The following is a 20,961-nucleotide window of genomic DNA, read 5'->3' as shown; positions in this document are numbered from 1 at the left end:
TATTTAAAAAAACTACAGTTAAGCACTACATTGCAATCACGTTTGTTCCAATCTCTCAGAAAGGGATTCTCATTTGAGGATTTACAAAAAAGCATTTTTTGGATTACAATATCCTACCTATTATAGTAAAAGAGCAAATCAACAAAGACAGAATGGTACCCAGACCCTGCCTACTATAAGACAGAACCAAGGAAGGCAACAATAGACTCCCACTGGTTGTCACTCAAAAGCTCACAACTTAAACCTCTCCAATGCATCATCAATGGCCTACAGCCTCCCCTAGATAAAGATATTTCTTTTTCATAGGTTTTGGAGGAGGCAGGCCTTTCCTCACTTACAGACAGCCCCCAGCTTAAACCAGCTTCTTACCAACAATAATGAACGAGCCAACAGACAGAAACCCAAGAACCAAACCCTGCACCAGATCTAGATGCCAAATTTGTCCCCACTTACACTCAGGTAAGCCATTACAGGACCTAATAGTACCAGCTATACCATCCCAGGCTTATCTGCTTGCACGTCATCCCATGCAATATACGTCATCATGTGCCAATAGTGCCCTTCTACTATCTGCTACTGGACAAACATGTTGGTCCCTGTGTGAGAGACTCAATTAACACAAATCTGACATAGGAAATTGCAATACTCAAAAATGATGGGTGATGGGTAATCTTTGTGGACATACTGTTACAGACCTGAAGCTCACCATTTTACAGAAAAGCTTCAAAAGGAATATACAACACAGAACTGCTGAATTAAAACGAATCAAGAAACTGATAATCTGTCATCCTAATTTAAACTGAGATTTGGGATTCCTCACTCATCATAATTTCTAATAACGCAAGAGGACTCTCCTTTTCATAACTTCAATAGGCTATTCTTAACATGTTGCATCATACCATAACCCTTTACTGTTGGTCAACTTTCTCATATTTCATACAGCCTCCTTATTTACTCTACATTATTGCACTTTTGCTTATATTAACCACATGTGAGAGATGCTAGAACCTCTGTCCTCTCCCATCATCCATTAAACTACCCGAGTGGTTCAAGTCCCCACACAGAAGATCTCACCTGATTATACTAGGCCTCTCTTCCCCTTTTCTGTAATTTTCTGTAAAATTAAGGTTAAGGGGTTTATTTTTTAGTATTGTATCTGAAGAAATAAGCTCTGTCTCTTGAAAGTGCATACTGTAACAAATGTTGTTAGTCTTTAAGGTGCCGCTGTTTTGCACCATCTGAGCCTACAAATCCAGCTACAAATATTGTCTTAAACTCTTTCCTTAGCTCTGACAGAGTTACATTCTTCAAACTCCCTTAAGTATTACATTCCAAAAGCAGGGAAGAAAGACTTTTCCACACTGTCAAGAAACCAAAGTATCCCATCCAAGTATCCCAAGCAGCTGCTTGGGGTACTACAGTAAAATAAATAAAAACCCAAGCCTTATTTTATTTATTCCATTTATACACTGCCTTTCTCTCCAGCAGAGGCTCAAAACAGCATACACTGCTCTCTTCTCCTCTGTTTTTATATTCACAACAACTCTGTGAGGTAAGGTTAAGCTGAAACTCTATGTCTGGCCCAAGGACACTTAGCAAGCTTCCCATGGCAGAGTGGGGATTTGAACCTGGGCCTCCCAGATCCTAGTCTGACATTCAAACCATTACAACATGCTGGTTTGGCTTGCTCTCACCCAGCAGTGGCAAAGGAGGAGACAACAGGCATGGCTTCCACCTGATCACGTTCCAGACCAATACCACTGTTTGCTGAGTTAGACTATCTGTGTCGAACCCTAAGACTTGCCTGTGGCTCAGCTTGCTCCCAGCCAGAATACCTGCGAGGCATAGCCTGTTCCCACTATCACTACAAGACCTGCTCTGCTGCTTCCTGGATACAGGGTGAGGCACTGGCAGTACTGGGGCTTGACTCACTCCCATGTCTCAGCAGACAATGGGATATGAGATGGAGACAAGCATAGCCTACAGCCATCACCATCTCCTGGTCCTCCTGAGCTGTCAAGGCCAGATCTGAGCCTCTGCTTTCTGCTAGTGTCGCGGGGACTCAGTGTGCTTCCGCACAAGGAGGTAATAGCAGGCATACCTGCTCAGAGCAAGAAAACACTTCATTTGTTGTAGCCTTCTTGTTGAAGCCCGTTCAAACATACAAAGGCCCTGTTGTCAAGACTGTAATCCCCATTATGTGACTAGTAGATGTCATTTCAATGCCAGTGAGACAGTCCAAACTTAGAACCTGGTATAATGGTCAATCTGTCTGTCCTAAGCCATCACTGGAATTGCAGAGGATGGGGCAAGACTGTAGGCACAAGATGGAAGCAAACTGCTCTCTTCTCCAGAGCTGGCACTCCCTACTTTTAAAAAAAGAGATAAATCTGTCCCATGTAGCACAAGAGTTGAAAAGAAGTTGGTTCTAAATATTTAAGATTCCAAGGCAGACACCTCAGCTCCTCCCTCTTGCTCACACACTCAATTTGCACTGTACAAGAAGCTTTCAAGGATAGTCTGGTCAAACCTACAGCAGTAGCTGTAGAAAGAGGTTTAGGTGAGAGTTTAGCAGTAGTTTAGTAGTAGTATCCCTCGTGAGTTGCCCCAATAAGGAGAAGCTGGCTCCTTATAAAAGGCCAATTTGTTATAAAAGGCCAATTTGGCATAACCGTCAATCTAGAATTTATTTCTACATAGTTTTTCTCATCAGTCACATTAAAACATTTCAACACATCTAAATGTCACTTCCTTCAATATCCAAGGAGGAAAAAAAAGCCAGATTAATACTCTGTAGCTCCAATGGTTCAAACTCATTTACAACCCCCCCTTGTTCTCCTACTTTCTAATCCATTTTGAAACATCTCCTCATAACTCCTGTCTTTTCTCTTTTTTATTGTTTTGAGGTAATCAGAAAAACAGTGAAGCATTCCCCGCTCCCCCCTTTAAAATGAGACTCCCAATGATGCATAATCTCAAACACAAATGTTACACTATTAAAAGTTATGCTTTAAAATACAAGCACACAAAGGGAAAGCATTAGAACTGTTTCGACATTGTTTGAATGATCAACATTTTACAAATGTTTCCTTGAATGTTTTCTATGCCATAATTTTTTTTAAATTACTCTTGAATTTATAACTTTGGTGTCTTTCACCTCTTTCAGAATCTAGTCTCTTTCACCATTTTGTTATCAATAAAAAGCAGACACTGTACACAATGTTAAACGTTACCCCATATACATCATAGTGCTCCCCCCTCCATATGGCATGGTCTGTATCCTTTGCCTGGTTTGACACTCTATCATTATTCACCAGCATAGCCAATGGAACTAGGAACATGGCCTAGTATGGGGTATGAGGCTCTGACCACAAGACCCCTTTGACATACTTAATTAAGGAACCACTATATGTGTTGTTGGACATGTTTTTAAACATCAAGTTTAAACAGAGATCTGATCCTCTGGGGAAAACATGCCAAGTACCATTTCCATTGGGGTGGGGGCTTATAATCATATTTCTTCCATGTCTCAAATACATTGTCCACTACTCTTTCCCATCCTCCACTCCCCATTTAACAAGAGAAGGAGGGCTCAGTACACTGACCTGCTTGAAACCAAAGGTAAATGAAATACAAGTAAATCAGACGACAGAGTGCTCCTCTCTTGTTTTAATATGTATGTCGTGCCCAGAATCTTGGTCATTTCCTCATTTACAAGTATTGTTCTATTCTGCTCACTGCCCAGATAAACAATGTACAAAACAGACTGGTCTACAGAGGAAGGAACTAAGGTTCTCAGCCCAGTACAAAAGAACATGGAGGTTAGAGATGTCAACATTAATTTGAGTCAGTCATAATAATTGACACGACAGCCTTCCGCTTCCTGTTAACCCACACACGTACGTACGTGAGGATGAGTGGTATAACATTACCACTACTTAACCCTGCAACACCTTTCATTAAAGTATCTCAAAGGGTTGAGCAAGCATTAATTAAGCTGAGGAAGGAGACAGCCAAAGATGGCAAATCTCAATTTCCAAGTTTAGCATAATAAGGAACAAAAAGTGTTCTGTTTGCCAATAAAAGTTAAGAAAGTGGTCCAGGAGGCAAATGCACTAATTTGATTAAATCGTTAGATCACACTCTTTTTCCTAGAAAAAATAATTTATGCAGCAGCTAAGGCGCTGGTTTACAAGCTGGTATTTCTTTGAAATTTGTGAATTTCCTAATGAGAGGACCAGTAATGGCAAACAAACTTTCCTGAACAGCACAATTCCCACAACTACTGACCTCCCCCTAACATACGCAACAGTAGTGGAGCCTTCTGGGGCATATTTTCAATTTCTACAAGTGAATGACAAAATGACACATGACTGCCAATGCCCTGAACTATGCCTGCACCCTTGAATATGACCCCCCCCCCAAGTCCTCTACATTGCACAGGACTTTCAGGGTAGTTATACAAAAATTCTTGGACAGATAAGTCAACTCAGAAAGCTTGAAAACCATTGCTATACACACATTTCTAAATCCAGATTGGATGCAGTAGCTTTTCAAAGCCTCAGACAGAACAGAGTCTTGCCCAACATTTGAGACCTGGGTGTCAGGGGGACTGAACCTATATGCAAAGCATATATTCTTCTACTGGGCTACAGCCCCTCCCCTAATTAAATATATCCTTCGTCTTGGCCTCACCTCTCCTTTATCACTGTAAGAGTAATAACTTTTACTTACAATGCTTGAATTTGCACCACTGGAGCTGGGCACACATTCATTTAAATACCTTGTATCTTTTAGCAAAAGTTTAATTTGACTACTTCCTGATCACAGGGATCAGTTACTCCATGCTCTTGTTCCATATGCAGTGGTTGTGTGCATATATGTGCAAACTGCTGCAAGTTGACTGCAAATGGTGAGCCAGTTTGGTGTAGCGGTTAAGAGAGTGGGACTCTAATCTGGAGAACCGGGTTTGATTCCCCACTCCTCCACCTGAAGCCAGCTGGGTGACCTTGGATCAGTCACAGCTTCTAGGAGCTCTCTCAGCCCCACCCACCTCACAGGGTGTTTGCTGCTGTGGGGATAATAATGGCATACTTTGTAAACCGCTCTGAGTGGGTGTTAAGTTGTCCTGAAGGGCGGTATATAAATCAAATGTTGTTGTTGTTGTTGTTGTTGTTAAATTCAGGTCTCCTTAAAGAAAACATTCATCCAAGCCCATACTTCCAGAAAGAAATACACACAGAAAATGCAGAAACCAGTACGAAGCCATTGAGGGGTAAAAGTTAAATTAAGGGAAATGCAATAGGAGTTTATCTGGACACAATGCATCTTTTAGTTGTGTTCATTAGCAGAGCTGCACCATCAGCTAATCCCACACAACAATGAAATTACTGCTAAGAAGCATATCTCCATGTATCTTCCACTGTAATCCAAAACCAACTACAGTGCTAGTACCACTTATTACACAGTACAAGGTTAATACTAGCTGTTTAGCAGATTTGTGCTTTTCATCCTCTCTTCCCATTTACCTTGTAAACTGAATACTGTACTAAATGACTTATTTGCAGTTACTAATTTGTATGCTGTCTGCATCTAAGCAAACTACTTTGCGCTGCACTATTGCACTCTTAGTTTCTGATTTTTTAAAAAAATTACCACAGTACCTGTGAAGGCTAGGTAGCACACCATTGCCTAGCAGCATGAAGCGCTCTTAACAAAAAAAACAGCAGTGGCCCTATTTGGTCATTTGCCATATCCAACAGCAGCTCTGCAAACTCAGCCACATCTCCACTGTGAAGCTATCAATTAGTTGGAGCATCAGCCAGATAAATTATTTCATTCTTGCTTAATTGCAGAATATACAGAAACATCATTTGAGCATTAATTAGGTCAAAGGTACATGGCTATTATCACACCAGTTAGATTATTACAACAATAACAATCTCCAGTTAGGCTACAGATCTGGGTTAAGTACAAAAGAGGTTATTTGATTTTATGATGTATCAGCAAGACGAGGTACAGAAGGCCGTTAAAATGACAATGAGTGTCATCTGACAGACTTCAACCTGCCACCAATCCTGCCCAGGAAATACCAGAGGCATTTAACACTTAGAGCTTTATTTCCCTAACCACTTGAGTCACTGACTTAGTGGGACAGGGTACCTGTTTGTGACTGTCAACTTTACAAAAATCCAAATATGTGACACTGACCTCATTTCCTTTATCCATCCCACAGCCATGGTGTCAGAGCTCTTCCCACCTCCTTTATTTGTTTTTTTTATATATAAGTAGGAAATAACAATTCCAAGCACTAAATAATTTATTTCAGAACATACGCATTAACAAGTTTTTAAAAGCCTCTCAGCAAAGTTTTTATTTTATCTAAGCCCTGGTTATGAGTCCCTTCAGCACTTTATGACAACATGGATTCCATTCCCAAACCTGAGTTAATGCCACTGAAATCAAACACTAAAGCCAGAGTCTGAAGGACTTTGTTGTGACTGAGGACCAAAAAGGAGCAGGAAACTCTTCCTTTATTTCTGGCGCGTCACTGTTAATTAAGTTCAGGGCCCTTAATACCAAAACGCCAATAGACTAAAAATAATAAAAGAATACTAGAGGGGATGAAAACACTTCAATGATCTATTCAGGCAGAACAAGCAAAAACCTTATGTAATGGGCTGTTGCAAGTGAGCTTTTATTATTGTAGCAATAAGAGAATGGAATAAATAAGGCCTACGTTCTGCAGAAGTACAGAAATGGGGCAGGGAGGAAAAAAAGACATGCGATCTCACTATGTTTAGTAGAAGGTTGTGTTGGAATATCTGCTATATTGCAAGTTCATTGCAGTGGACACAGGGATATATGGTGCTGCCAAGAAAAAGTTTTGGGACTATTACCGAACACAGCAAGGCTCAAACCCCCCCTCATCCACGAAGCTCAAGGGATGACCTTGGGTCACTCATTCTTCTTTCAGCCTAAGATACCTTACTGAGTTCTTGTGAAAATAAAATGGGTGTGGGGGTGGGGTTATGTATGCCACCCTGAGTTCCTTGGAGGAAGTGCAGGATAAACACTGAATAAATAAGAAGATCAAGCAATGCTGCCACATGTTAAAGAGGATTTTTCTAGCATCTCCTATTAACGTTTCAAAACTCTCCTATTTGCTCTGCAGTACCTTGTCTTAACAGACAAACAAGAAAGATGAACACCAATCTTGCTGTATTATCGCCCTATTTTAACCATTCCTTGGAAAACCATCTGTAATCTGCACAAATTTAACAGTATCAACATTTCAGATGACCCTGTATCCTTCATTCCATTTGTAAAAATGAGTGTTTATCCTACCATTAAATTCCAACACATGATATTTTATGACTGTAAACAATCCGCGCATCCATGAGTATCTTGAGACTAAATGATATTGAACAACTGAAAAAAGCAGCACTCTATGAAGACACTCAGAGTCAGTGCGGAGTAGTGGTTAGTGAACCTGGGAAGACCCAGGTTCAAATCCCCACTCTGCCATGGAAACTTGCTGGATGACTTTGGGCCATGTGCATACTCTAGGTCGAACCTACTTCACAGGGTTGTCCTGAGAGAAAAATGGAGAAAAGGAGTACTATGGTAGCCACTTTAGGTCCCCACTGGGGAGAATGGTGGGGTATAAATGAAAGGAATAAATGTGGATTTGGCTGATAGAATTTCAATAGAAATCCATTGCTTGGGGCCCTGAAAACAAAATTCCACCTGGGAGTTTTAAGTATGACTTGTATTCGAAATCAGAAGCCTCTGGCTTACAACTTTGAGTTTCCTCATCTCTTCACACCCAAGTACAGTAATTTCTACATTAACACATTTAACAATTATACAGTACTACTTTAAGGGAATGTTTTCTTTGATTGCACAAGACGAAAAAGATCAATATAGTTGGCAATATATACCTGATAAAGGATATAGTGTTTCCTCAGTACAAAAGCACATACCAATTAGTCATCAAAACGAGAAGCAAGCCTAAATTCTCAAGTAGAGAAATTTGCTTGGGGAGAACTGATAACTAAAAGATAAACAGAAAGCCTGCATGGTAACAATACTAGGTGAAATCACAATTGCAATTTAACTTAATGTTCTCCATGTTGAAATATTTCACTATTAACTAATCCTTGCAACACTGCTATGAATTTGGTTTAGCGTACTATTTCACAAAAAGTAAAATGAGGAAGGAACAACGGACTACATCAAGCTGGTAGGAATAACCCCCCCCCCCCCAAACTCAAGTATTTTTTTGTTTCCATTGCTGACATCTCAAATCAGAAGAACTTACCGTCTTTCCCACTATTAACACAAATTTTAAAGATGTATTGACAAAAATCTTAGTTTTCTAGAGTCATGTATCTTTTCAGTTGTTCACTTGCATTTTGCCTAGAATATCTAGTAAAATGCCAAAACATGATGCAGTTAAGAGAAACTTACTATATCAAAGGCAAGGCGTATTGGCGACAACTCACTTTTATCCCCACACAGGAGTACTCACAGGCCCCTCTCGGGGATAAAAAGTGAGTTGTTGGCAACACGGCTTGCCTTCCCACCGCCAAGGCAGTCTCCTTGGAGCCTCTGGAGGCCTGGGAAGGCCCAGTGTGGCAGCTTGGGCCTCTGCAGGCAGTTTTCTAGAGCCCGTTGTTTTCACAATGGGCTTGGTTGCTAATAATATAATAACAGTTTCAGTAGATCCAATGGAAAAGTTTATAGCTGGAGTTGGTGGAACAAATCCTTCTCCACTGTCCTATTCCCCTAGCACTCTGCCATCTGTCCCAAAGGACTGGGAGACCCGTGCAAACCAAACATGTCACAGGACAAAATGTTGTAGTAATGAGAGAAATCAGATAAAACTGCCCCCCCCCGCGTCTTCTGATGATGCAAGCTACAAGTAAAACAAAGAGAAAGGAAATGAGTGCTGCACAACACAGAAACTCTATGGAGAGGTAGGTATGTAAAGGATTTTCTTCTGGACAGGACTACAGTTCAATCAAGATCTGGGTCCAATAGCATCTTAAAGACCAACTACATTTCCAAGGTTTGAACTTTCAATAGTCAAAGTGCCCTATGCCAGATCAAGAACCACCATCTGTCACTGTTCAAGTAACCACATCCTCAAAAAAATTCAAGATAAAACAGAAGAGAGACAGCCTGAAAAATTAGTATGGTCTCTTCAGTCAAATCTTTTCAGCTTTTCAGATGTGTTAAAGTAACTTGGATAAGTTTTAGCCCCATGGAAACCATCAAAGGCCTTCATCTTTTTATCTCAACATGGTGCACACTGGCTACCAAGCTAAAGAAGAGTTACTACACTATTCTAGACCAAGAAAGGGTCGAGATATTCTCCACTTTTGATACAAAAGTGTTTGATGGAGCTCAGATTGTATATGGACTGCGAAAAGGTTAAGTTGTACTTCTAGAGACTGCAGTGTTTTGGTGTTCTTGCCAGATTAAGAAGCAACAGCAGAACTGTGAAAGAATCAGTATGGATTATTTATTAATTTATTTAGAAAATTTATACATTGCCTCTCCAAAGACCTTCTTGAGGCAGCTTACAATTAATATAATAAAGTCATAACACAGACACAAAAATGTATCAGTATTACAAAGCCATAAAACTACATTAAGCGGTCTATAATGATAGTTTGGGACAGCTACAAGGCAAGCAGTCTAAAGAAAGCCATTTGAGAAAAGAGACGGAAAAGCGCAAGGGGAAAGATATCATGCCAGACCGAGCTCCCCATAAATTTTGCTGTCTTCCTACAAGCATCTGAGAATAAAGAAGAACTCCTTGCTCTACTGACAGAGGATGTGACTGCCTATGACTGCTAAGCTAATAAGGAAACACTTATTACTTCTGGTCAATCAACTGGATCAGAAGGGAGCTTCAGAAAGCAGATGCAGTGTAAAAGGGTGTAACTAATATTATGGTCATAATGGATGTTTTGATGATCCCAGAGGGTATCATCTTTGAGCTGGCAACTCAAAACTAGTCCTCTATACAACTATGGGTGGCATTTGATAATGGGAAACACTTCAGGAATTATGTCACTCCATCTGCCAGGAGATCAGTAAAGATAAGTTGTGAGCACTATCCTTTCCCCATGTCTTCACAAGGTCTAACACTATATCACAATTTGCAGGGAAGGGGAAGAAATCAGCATGGAAGACACAGAAAGCATACCCTCCAAGGATCAAAGGATTCCTCTTCCCTATGCAACCTCCCTTCCAGACACTGGAAGCAAAATAAGAGGCATTTACAGTGGTTAAGAGTGATTCACATACATTCTGTATAATAGCACATCAACATTTTTTTTTTTTTAGAAAAGTTTTTATTGGGTTAGGATCAATTATTTATACATTACAATCAATTTTCCCATTTTCCATTTCTAACCCCCTCCCTTTCCCCCCCTTTTTTTGTTGACTTCCAACAGTTTTCCAACCCTTTGTCCCTTTTCCCTTACTCCTTTTAAATTCCTCTATCTAACAAATATATGATCTCCCAATTATTCTAAGCAATACATTCTTAACTATTTTTAATACTCTATACCCAAACTATGAGTCATTATTTCCATATTGGATAAACAATTTATCCCAATTTCCATAATTCCGATTTCAAATATTTCTATAAATCATAAACCATATAGATCATACATTCGTTTAAATCAAACAATTTGACTTATACTCTATATGTTACTCATTCTTTTAGTTATATATAATTACTTTAATATTTCTGTTTCCCTTCAATGATAATTCTATATAACTATCATCACATAATCAATCAATTTGACTCATATATATCTTCAAATAAACATAGTCAGTTTGGTACATTATACCAGTCTTACCAAAAAGAAAATATTATTAGTTAATCAGTCCTTATAATCAGCCCTTTTGGTTAGTTATTTTCTATCGATATTCTGTTTATTAGTCTGTATATATCTGTATATATATCAATCTATTAATCTAACTGCTTAGAAGTTCACGTTTGTCTCTTCTCCCCCCCGGTAAAGTCACCCCCCTCTACATTTTATTGTACTTCAGTAGTTCTCAAACTGCCACAGTTCTCCTCCCACCTCCCATTTCTTCTCCAGATATTGTTTCAGCTTCTCCCAGTCTGTGTTAAACTGCCCTGAGTCCAGATTTCTCAGTTTTCTTGTCATCTTGTCCATTTCTGCCATGTACAGCAATTTGTAGATCCAATCTTCAATAGTTGGCACTTCTTGTACTTTCCATTTTTGCGCATACAAAAGTCTAGCTGCTGCTGTCATATAAAATATCAGCGTCCTATGATGAGCTGGAATTCCCTCCATACCCAGGTTTAGTAGCAGGAGTTCTGGGTTCTTATTAATTTGAAATTGTAAAATTTCACTCATTTCTCTTATTATTTCCCCCCAGTACTGCCTCGCTACCTCACACGACCACCACATATGATAGAGGGAACCCTCATGCTTCCTACATTTCCAGCATTTATTAGAAGTGTTCAAATTCCCTAGCGCAATCTTCTTTGGTGTCATGTACCAACGATAAATCATTTTGTAAATGTTCTCTTTAATGCTAATACATGTCGTTGTCTTCATTGTAGTCTTCCACAAGTATTCCCATGCCTCCATTGTTATTTCTTTATTAAAATTTATAGCCCATTTCACCATTTGTGTTTTTACTATCTCATCCTCAGTATACCATTTCAACAGTACTTGGTATACCTTAGATATTCTTTTCTTGTCCTCTTTAAAAAGGGTCTGCTCTAGTTCCGAGTTCTCTATTCGTATACCTCCCTTTACAGAGTCCGAATTATATAAGTCTCTGATCTGTCTGTACTGGAACCAGTCATAATAAGGTGATAGTTCCTCCTGCGTCTTCATTCTGAGTTTGGATGCTTCAGTTCTAGTTATTTCTTTATAAGTTAAACATTGTTGCTCATTATCAACAACTCTCGGATCTATCACCTCATATGGAACTACCCACAGAGGAGTTCCTTCTTGTAGGTAAATTCTGTACTTCTTCCAGATTGTATATAAACTTCTCCGTATATAATGGTGCAGGAACATCGAGTTCACCTTTACTTTATCATGCCATAGGTATGCATGCCATCCAAATATTTTTTTATATCCCTCTAGGGCTAGTAATTTCTTGTTCTTTAGCGTCATCCACTCTTTCAGCCACACTAGGCAGATTGCATCATGATAAAGTCTCAAGTTGGGCAGTTGCATTCCGCCTCTTTCTTTTGCGTCTTGTAAAACTTTCATTTTCACTCGAGGCTTCTTGCCTGCCCACACAAAATCTGATATTTTCCTCTGCCATTTTTCAAATTGTTTAGAATCTCTGATGATTGGTATTGTCTGTAGCAAAAACATTACTCTTGGTAACACATTCATCTTAACTGCTGCAATCCTACCCAACCATGACAGATTCAGCCTGTTCCATTTAATCAAGTCTCTCTCTATCTGAGTCCATAGTTTCTCATAATTGTTTTTAAATAGATCTATATTCTTTGCAGTCAGTTCAATTCCCAGATATTTCACCTTACTTGTTACTTCACAGTCCGTTATTTCCATTAATAATTGTTGTTTCTGCTTAGTCATATTTTTGCATAGTATCTTTGACTTCTTTTTATTAATATAAAAACCTGCCAAGTCTCCAAACTCCTTAATCTTATCTATCACTTTTGGCATGTTCTCCAATAGCACATCAACATTTGATAGCATGAACGACCATAGACAGTTGAAAGATGATACAAATCTATCTCCAACTAAGGAAGCCCTTATCCAAAACAATAATCAAAGCTCTGGTTAATAAGCTTGGTAACACAGCAGAAAATTCTAATTCCTGAAGACTTTGGCTGGACAAAAACAGAACACTTGGCAGTAAAGGTGTATGACACTATAAGAGGTTAAAAAAAGACTTTTTAGGGAACAAATCAAGCGTGGCTGTAAAGATGAGACTTGTGCTCAAGGAAGTGCTTCTATAAAAAACATTCAGTTTGAGTGAATAGTTCTTTGCCCCTGCAGTGGAAACTGCGAACATTAATTCAGCATCGCATAAATGTCTGCGTCTACGTTGACTCTGCCAAAAAAGGAGGAAGAATTGGAAAAGTCTTGACTCTTGATATTTAAATCACGACCTATTTGTACTTAACATCACTAGAGCATTCTCCATCTTGAATTGTGACAGGATTTATTATTTTAGCCTGTCCAAAGTAGCAATTTATGGATTCTTTTCCTCTAGAACATATATACTGTCAGTGTTTCAGCCCCAATGCATAGCAAAAATCAAGGAATTTATATACTTGGCAGAAATTTTGAATACCATTTTGCTTATGGGAATGAATAGGACATCTTCACAAAACACGTTAATAAATGATGTGCCCTGTGACTGGGCAAAGTTTCAAGCATTAATCCAATGTGCCATGATTGTTCACTTAAGCCTCTAGACTATCATACCTCTGTTTGTTATGTAAATTGAGTTTGATATACTTTGTAAAAATTAAAAGCAGGATTTAAAACAATTTTTCAGCCTTTGAATAAACAGATCTTAGCAATGTCCTTAGAATTTACAAGGAATACTATTGACTCCAGACTACCAGCTAGAGCTAGCAATGGGGGTCTCCTCACTACTTGATTCAGAACTGGGCTCAGATAACATGAGATATTCCCTCCCACCAGAGCACAAAAAATTCAGAGAATAACTAATTTCTTCTAAGTCCAGTTTTAAAAACAAAAATGCCTTCACAACAGGAGTCTGAGGTCATCTTAGCACCTCCTCCTCAAACACCCCTAGGAGATTCAGCCACCCAGTCCTACCTGCTATCCACTTCACACAAAAGATACCTGAAGGCATGAATATGCTCAACAGCACCCCAGGTATAAGGAACCCTGTGACAAACAGGTTCCAGGGCATTTTATATACTTGAATACTCAGGAACCTTGGAACACTGCATTGCATGAGTTCCTTGCTAACCTTCACAAACTCAGAAGGTCAGCTTACATTTCCATTCTAGCTACAACAAGAGTACTAAAATGATCTGAGTAAAAAGGAGAAGGGAATATTATCTCTTAAATGATTTCACCAAAAATAGAATCATAAAAAGGTGAAAAAGCACTGTTTATTTGGGATCCAGAAAACAGTTATGCAGAGTCTGTTTGTTTCTTCAAACATGATCAAGTTCCGATGAATAGATCGATGCTGTATCATCCAAGGGCTCTCTTCTGGGGAGTTCAATCAAATTTAATTCCCAAAGAGTTGTGTGTCATGGGCAAGAAAGTAAACTCATCTTGATATGAATTGACTGCCAGTGAGTAACCTCTGGTGAACATCCTGGGTAAGTGTCACTAATGAAGTTGATTTTTGGTTAAGAGGAAAAGGAGCAACAGGGAATCATGCCAACAAAATGAATCTCCCATGTGATTTTCTTTGTAATACAATTGATATTGGAATACATTCATCCATGTTTATTTATTTAATTTCCATCCTACCCTTTGACTTATAAATAAGTCTACTTACAAAACAACGTGGCGCAGTACTGCAGCCCAAGCTCTGCTCAGTCGACCTGAGTTCAATCCTGACAGAAGCTGGGTTCAGGTAGCTGGCTCAAGGTTGATTCAACCTTCCATCCTTCCGTCGGTAAAATGGGTACCCAGTTTCCTGGGAGTAAAGTGTAGATGACTGGGGAAGGCAATGGCAAACCACCCCATAACAAAAAGTCTGCCAATAAAACGTGATGTGACGTCCCCCCATGGATCAGTAATGACTTGGTGCTTGCACAGGGGACTACCTTTACCTACAAAATACCATAACATTTCTAAACTAAATTATAATATGTTGCCCCCCACAGCTTCAAAATCAGTTCTCAAACCAATACAATAAAATCCAAATGCCAAAACAAAATTAAAACTGCAAAACTACACACCTTCTAGAACAGAAACACCTCAATCAATTGGTGGAAGGCCAGTAGAGAGCCAACCTAACAAGTCTGCCTTATGAGAGATTTCACAGACAGGAGCCACCACTAAGAATGCCCTGATCCTCATAGCTTGTAACCTAGCTACAGATAGCTGTGCCAGGGAGTATTGTGTGACACTAACAGTGCAATCCTCAGCAGAAGTACTCCAATATAAGCCCATTGATTGCAATGCCTTAGAATGGAGTTAACTTTGCTTAGGATTGCACTGTAAGATACTTTCATTTATTCCTCCTATACTGTATAGCCCACCAGTTAAGATTTGCTTCACAAGTCCTGCTCTTTGTGCCTCCACCTTCAGAGGTGAGACATGTGGCAACCAGAGACAGGGCTTTTTCAGTAGAGACAATTCACTTGTGGAATACCCATACCCTTGAGGGCTCGCCTATCTCCTACATTGTTTTTCTTTTAGGCACCAAGCCAAACTGTTTCTATTCACCCAGTCTTTTAATTAAGGGATTGATTCTTTTAAATGGTATTTTAGCCTGGAAACTTATTTTAAGCTGTCTGTGGTTTGCTTTTTAATTATCTATGGTTTTTTGACAAGCTGGGCTCTCATTAGTATCTTTCAATGTTTTGTTTTTCTTTCTTTTTATTTTGTATGCAGGTGTCTTTAGAGACAGCATTAAAATGTTATAAATAAATAAAATAATAAATAAATGCTTTAAACCCATCATCCAGTCAACAACAGAGAAGCCTTATCCTGTAATCAAGAGATCATAACAAGAAAGTAGTATTAATGCCTTAATCCTGAAATAATAAAGGATTTAATGTGTAGCCATCCATATTGTAGGGGTGGCACACTACAATCTATAATCAGCGTCAAAGTAAATCCAAAATAGTTCCCCAAAAAACAATTGAAGCAAAGCCTCCAGATATATGAATGCCTTTCAGTCTACAAGCTATTATTCCAAACCTGGAATACTGCATGCTTCAGAATCTACTGATTAAATCAACTTTATAATAGTTCAGTCTTAATACCTCTCTGTTATCCTGATTTTCAGATCCGAAAATGTTTCCATCTAGGCCACTTGGTAGGAAAATATACACTGACTACTGGGATTGTTTGAGGATACTGATCACCAACACTTTCAATTCACTTTCAAGGCTGAAATTTTCCTCTCTCCTCCTGAATTTTAGAAAAGGAGACTTTGATGTAACTGACAAACAAGGCCTGTGGCAACAGCTAACAGCTCTATGTTATATTGGGCATTCATATTCCTAATTTATACTCAAAGTACAACAACATGGCTCATCCAGGCGAGAGTACTCAATAGACTGCATTCCCCCTAAAGAAAAAGGTTTAAAATTTCGTGCTATTCGGCCTGTACTATGGATGGCTATTCAGGTAGGTAGTGGCACATAGCACCTTTAACCAACTACCAGGTTTGCCAGCTCTGTCCCTTCCTGGAAAAACATCTGACTGTGGTGATCCAAGTCCTAATCACATCCAAATTAGTCTACTGCTATGAATTCTACGCAGGTTATCTTTGAAGACCAATAGGAAACCACCATCTGTTCAAAATGTTGCAGTAAGATTGCTGACTACAGGGAAGCATATCTCACCACTGCTGGAAACTCCAACAGCATCTCATTCATTTCCAGGCACATAATTCTAAGTTCTGATTCCTCTCTTCAAAGCCTGGTCTGGAACCAGGTAATATAAAGGACCTGTTACCATCATATGAACCTGCTCCACAGATGAAAGAGACACTAGAGACATTGTTTTGTGTTCCCCCAACTTTATAAATAAGGTGTGAGCGGCTATAAGAAACAGCTTTTTTTCTGTTGCAGCACCTCATCTCTAGAACTCCCTTCCCACAGTTGTTTGTTCAGTGTCATATTTCCAAAGAATTAGGTGACAAGCAAAAACTTTCTTAATTTTACCATGTACTTGTTGACTTTGAAAGGTTGGTCAGTTTTATCTACTTTGTCTGTTTTAATTTTACTTGTTTTCACTGTGATGTATTCTGCTACTTTGATATTTTGCCTGTATTTATAGTTTTACTGCTTTGGTTTTATAAATAATACTTGTACACCATAGTTTGTTAATTTTGTACTGTTCTCTACTAGTTTTATGTTTTTTTCTATTGTTCACTGTTTTAAATGTTGTATGATGATTCAGAGCAAGTTTCTTGCTAAGAATGCTAGGTAAAAATGGTTTTCATCCCTAAATTATTTTGGGTAACCCATGAAGGACTCCAAGTGTTCTTTCCAAATGTTTACAATCAATTCAGTGATGTGAAAACGGGAAGAGGTCAAAGTACACTGGCCCATGCAGGATGCTGTTAGGCACATTGCACTGTGGTATCTGTATCAGACCTAACCCACATCCTTCCCTGTCTTTCAGTGCACCCCCAACCCAATCATTTCTTAGTAGTAGCCAGCTTAACTTTATGAAAATGTGGATTAGAAAAGGCAAAGGGTAGAAGGAAACTGTGGGGGAAAGTTACCACATGGCACTCCTATTGAGCTATCACTGAAATGAATTGGAGCAAGATGGAAGTAGGGCTTAGTTGACATTCCTGAGATACAATCCAACATCATCTGGCCAACCACAATACTGCTGATCAGGTGATGCGCAGGAGTCACGACCTAGCAAGCTTTTGGGAGAACTGTTCTTGAGCAATTCTCCTCATTCTTGACAGGAAGTTCTTAGATGGCAGTGACAGATAATTGCTCATCCTTTTATTGGAACTTTCTATATGTAGCCACACAGGGTTCTTCCTTATCCTCATGCTGCTGTACTGCTTTTATTGTTGGAATTTTTAGTATATTAACAGCAGGATTTTCAACAAGATTTTCAGAGTGTAAGCTTTTGAGAGTCAGAGAGCTCTCTTCAGTAGTTTAAGTTACTGCCATCAGTGTTTTAGTGCTAGTTTCTATGGCATTAATTCTTTTTTTGTTGACTTCATGTTGTAAATTCATGGGGAAAGGGTCTGAGAATTGCAGGTTCAGTTTTTTAAAAATAAGTAAATAAATATCCAGTTCAATGTATATGTAAAGAGAGACCGCTAGACAAGAGCTTTGTAGCTAGGTGATATTAATAAACTGCAGGTGGAGACTACATGCTAACAAGCCCATTAAAACAGAATACATATAAAACTGAAATAATAGTAACAATGTCTGGTAGACTTTATGAACTTGGGGCGGGGGACAGTGGTGAGAAGCCCCACCATGCTGGGTCGTTTCAAAAGGAGGTTTTCCCATGGTTTGGGTACCAATCTGCAGTGGTTTTTCTCCAAGCTTCCTCATGTCCTTTCTATGGTTTCCTCATCATTTCTCTGTGCTTTCTCAAATTGGATCAAAGGTGCTTTGAGAAAGTACAGAAATATGACAGGTAACTACAGGAGGGCAAAAAGTTGGGGAAAAGGAAACAAGGAAGTTTGGAAAAAAACTGACTGCACTTGGTAACCAAACAGTGGGAAAACCTGCATGTGAAAAGATGCTCCATCTCATTTATTTGCCAAGCTCTGAGGGTCTCCTCAACACTGACTTAAGATTCAACCTAGATGTGACAGCATCCTCATGGATACCACAAGAACACTGCCATCATTTAAAACTGATTTAAAAATGCTGTGAGGGCCTGATCCTGATTGGGCCCTCAGCTTGGCACTCTTGCTCCCCTGCCCCTGGGCACCTTTTCAAGTCCTCAAACAGCCTGACGGGCATTTTGGCACTTGATAAGGTACAGGGGGGACAAGAGAGACTCAGCTGGCCATGCTGTGGCCCCAATCAGGACTGGGTCCTCACAGCATTTTAAAAATAATTTAAAAGGGCCGCAGCCTTAAAATTGGAACTCTAGAGTGCAAGAGCACTTTTCACCAACTCATTTTGGCAAGAAGACAGTCATCCTTTTTGCTTTGTCTCAGCCATTATTAGCTTACACAAAACATCAGAAAGATGAATGCAGAACAACAATACAAAATTTGTAACCACTATAATAAATGAAGATCATAAACAGATTACATAATAAAACAAATTAAGCTAAACAGAAAACACACAGGATCCATACATCTATCTCACTTTAGCTAGTGCTTATGTAAAAACAGCCACTCTCTGTGTTAAACTAATTTAGATTATCAGTTGTCATTTGTGTATATCTCACCTCAATGGGAAATAGCTCTGGCTGGAACTGTTAGAAAATGCCACTGTTAGAACATCCTACACATTTCCAATCCTCAGTCTTTATCAAACCTACAGGCACAATGTATCATGTCATATATGGATCTGTGTTTAATGTTAGGCTGCCATATCATAATACTGAAGTGATTATTGCCAACATTATTATTGCCATTTCCCAGTATACTCCCACACACTAGCTTGACTCTTCAGACAGCTCACTCCAAGCAGTGTATTCCCTTAGGATCATTATTTCAATCATCCAGTGGGCGCCTTCACTTGCTGCATTGAGGAAGGCCTGTAAGACAGTTCTATTTCAGAGGGCATTTGGTGGAGGCTAAACTTGGTAGACTTGGCTGTGTTTTTAACATGTGAATTTTTTTTTATCATGCTGGTAGACTATTATGTTGTTTCCGTGTCCTTGAAATTTGTTGTTTCTTTTTTAGACACTTTGAGTTTAAGGAGATAGGACACAATGTAAATCTTTAAAAAAAACAAATGCAGTTTGATATGTCCTGTTGCTGACTTCAGTGAAACCCCCTTACTTGACAGAAACCTAGGAATCTCGAGTTTGGGGTCACTAAGTCTGTATGTATTGGCAAGGTAGTTCAGGTAATCAGGTGCTGCTATATCAATCCAAGGCCTGGGTGAATAAGCAAGTTTCAACCTGATACCTGAAACTCAAAGGCAAGGCACCAGGTGAATATGTTTGTGGAAGGCATTCCATAGTTGCAGAGGCCCTATCTAGGAAAATGAGGGCACAAAGAATAGGGTTGTCTCTCACGTGACAGACAAGTTCATATGGGGTCCTTTAAATGCTCTGATCAAAGAACATTTAGAGTTTTTAACAGGTCAGCAGCACTTTGAATTGTGCCTGGAATTGAATGAGAAAACACTGCAGTTATTTTAAAACTGGGGAGATATGTTCCCAGCCACTACTGTCCACCAGCAATCTTGCCACAGTGTTTTGTACCAAGTGAAGCTTTCAAAAATTCTTCACATCTATGTCCATGCAGAGCTTATTATAATAAGCTGATTGTGGTAGAAGTATGGATAACAATAAGACTCAGAGGAGTTACCCATGTTACTCTGTAGTCACAAAATAGTAAAGAGTCCGGTAGCACCTTTAAAACTAACCAACTTTATTGTAGCATAAGCTTTTGAGAACCACAGTTCTCTTCGTCAGATGCATCATGCCACTGGACTCAATGATAAGACTCTGCCTCTCAAAGAAAGGCGGAGTCAACCAAAATTGGGCAAAAGTGCAAGACACTACAGAACTATCATTTTTTCAGGGGATTGTATTCCCTCCAACCCAGGCTGATTTTCAGTTCCTTGTTAGCAATGTTGTGGATCTTATTACCCATATTTCATTGATAGGTAGATAGGGAGAACAAAGACTATTGCTAGATTATGCAAAGTAATGAAATCCAGTCTGTCTACTGAGCTGAACTTTTAACTTGTAAGAAAGGCAATGTATGGTAATTTGAACCAATCATTATTATAATTATCATCTAGATTCTAAACAAATTCCCTGCATTTTGCCTGGGTGACGCAAAGTAGAGTGGCCCAAAACAGAAATGGAAAATATCAGCTGCTCTTCATACTCAAGTAAAATATGAATAGCAAAAAATGGTTGAATCTGTGTTTCAAGTTACCTGCCCCCTTTTCTGTAGGATTGAACAAAATGCTCCCCATTCCCTTTGCTCTTCATATGAACAATGCCAAGTTAAGGCTCCCAACAGATATATGTTAGACACAGGAATACCTTTCTTCTGTGTAGAAACTCGTCATCACAAGAAATCCACTCACTTTTGGACAATGAACTGAGGCAATGGAGTTAAAAA

At 39.2% G+C, this 20,961-nt stretch overlaps 1 protein-coding gene across 2 annotated transcripts in view; it reads right to left on the bottom strand.

Annotated features, from left to right (window-relative positions):
* Positions 1-20,961, bottom strand: part of ERGIC1 (endoplasmic reticulum-golgi intermediate compartment 1) — a 109,109-nt gene that overhangs the window by 40,338 nt on the left and 47,810 nt on the right. The window contains exon 4 of one of the 2 annotated variants that reach the window (XM_054977338.1): positions 10,220-10,270. The exons of the other annotated variant lie outside the window; for it this stretch is intronic. Within the exon in view, the coding sequence (XP_054833313.1) occupies positions 10,220-10,270 (51 nt within the window). The remainder of the gene's footprint in view (positions 1-10,219; positions 10,271-20,961) is intronic. 2 annotated transcript variants of the gene reach the window in all.

This window comes from Eublepharis macularius, chromosome 4, assembly GCF_028583425.1.
Source record: "Eublepharis macularius isolate TG4126 chromosome 4, MPM_Emac_v1.0, whole genome shotgun sequence".
NCBI lineage: Eukaryota > Metazoa > Chordata > Lepidosauria > Squamata > Eublepharidae > Eublepharis > Eublepharis macularius.
Note: the sequence above shows the minus strand (reverse complement) of the source record. Positions and strands in the feature narration are given on the sequence as shown.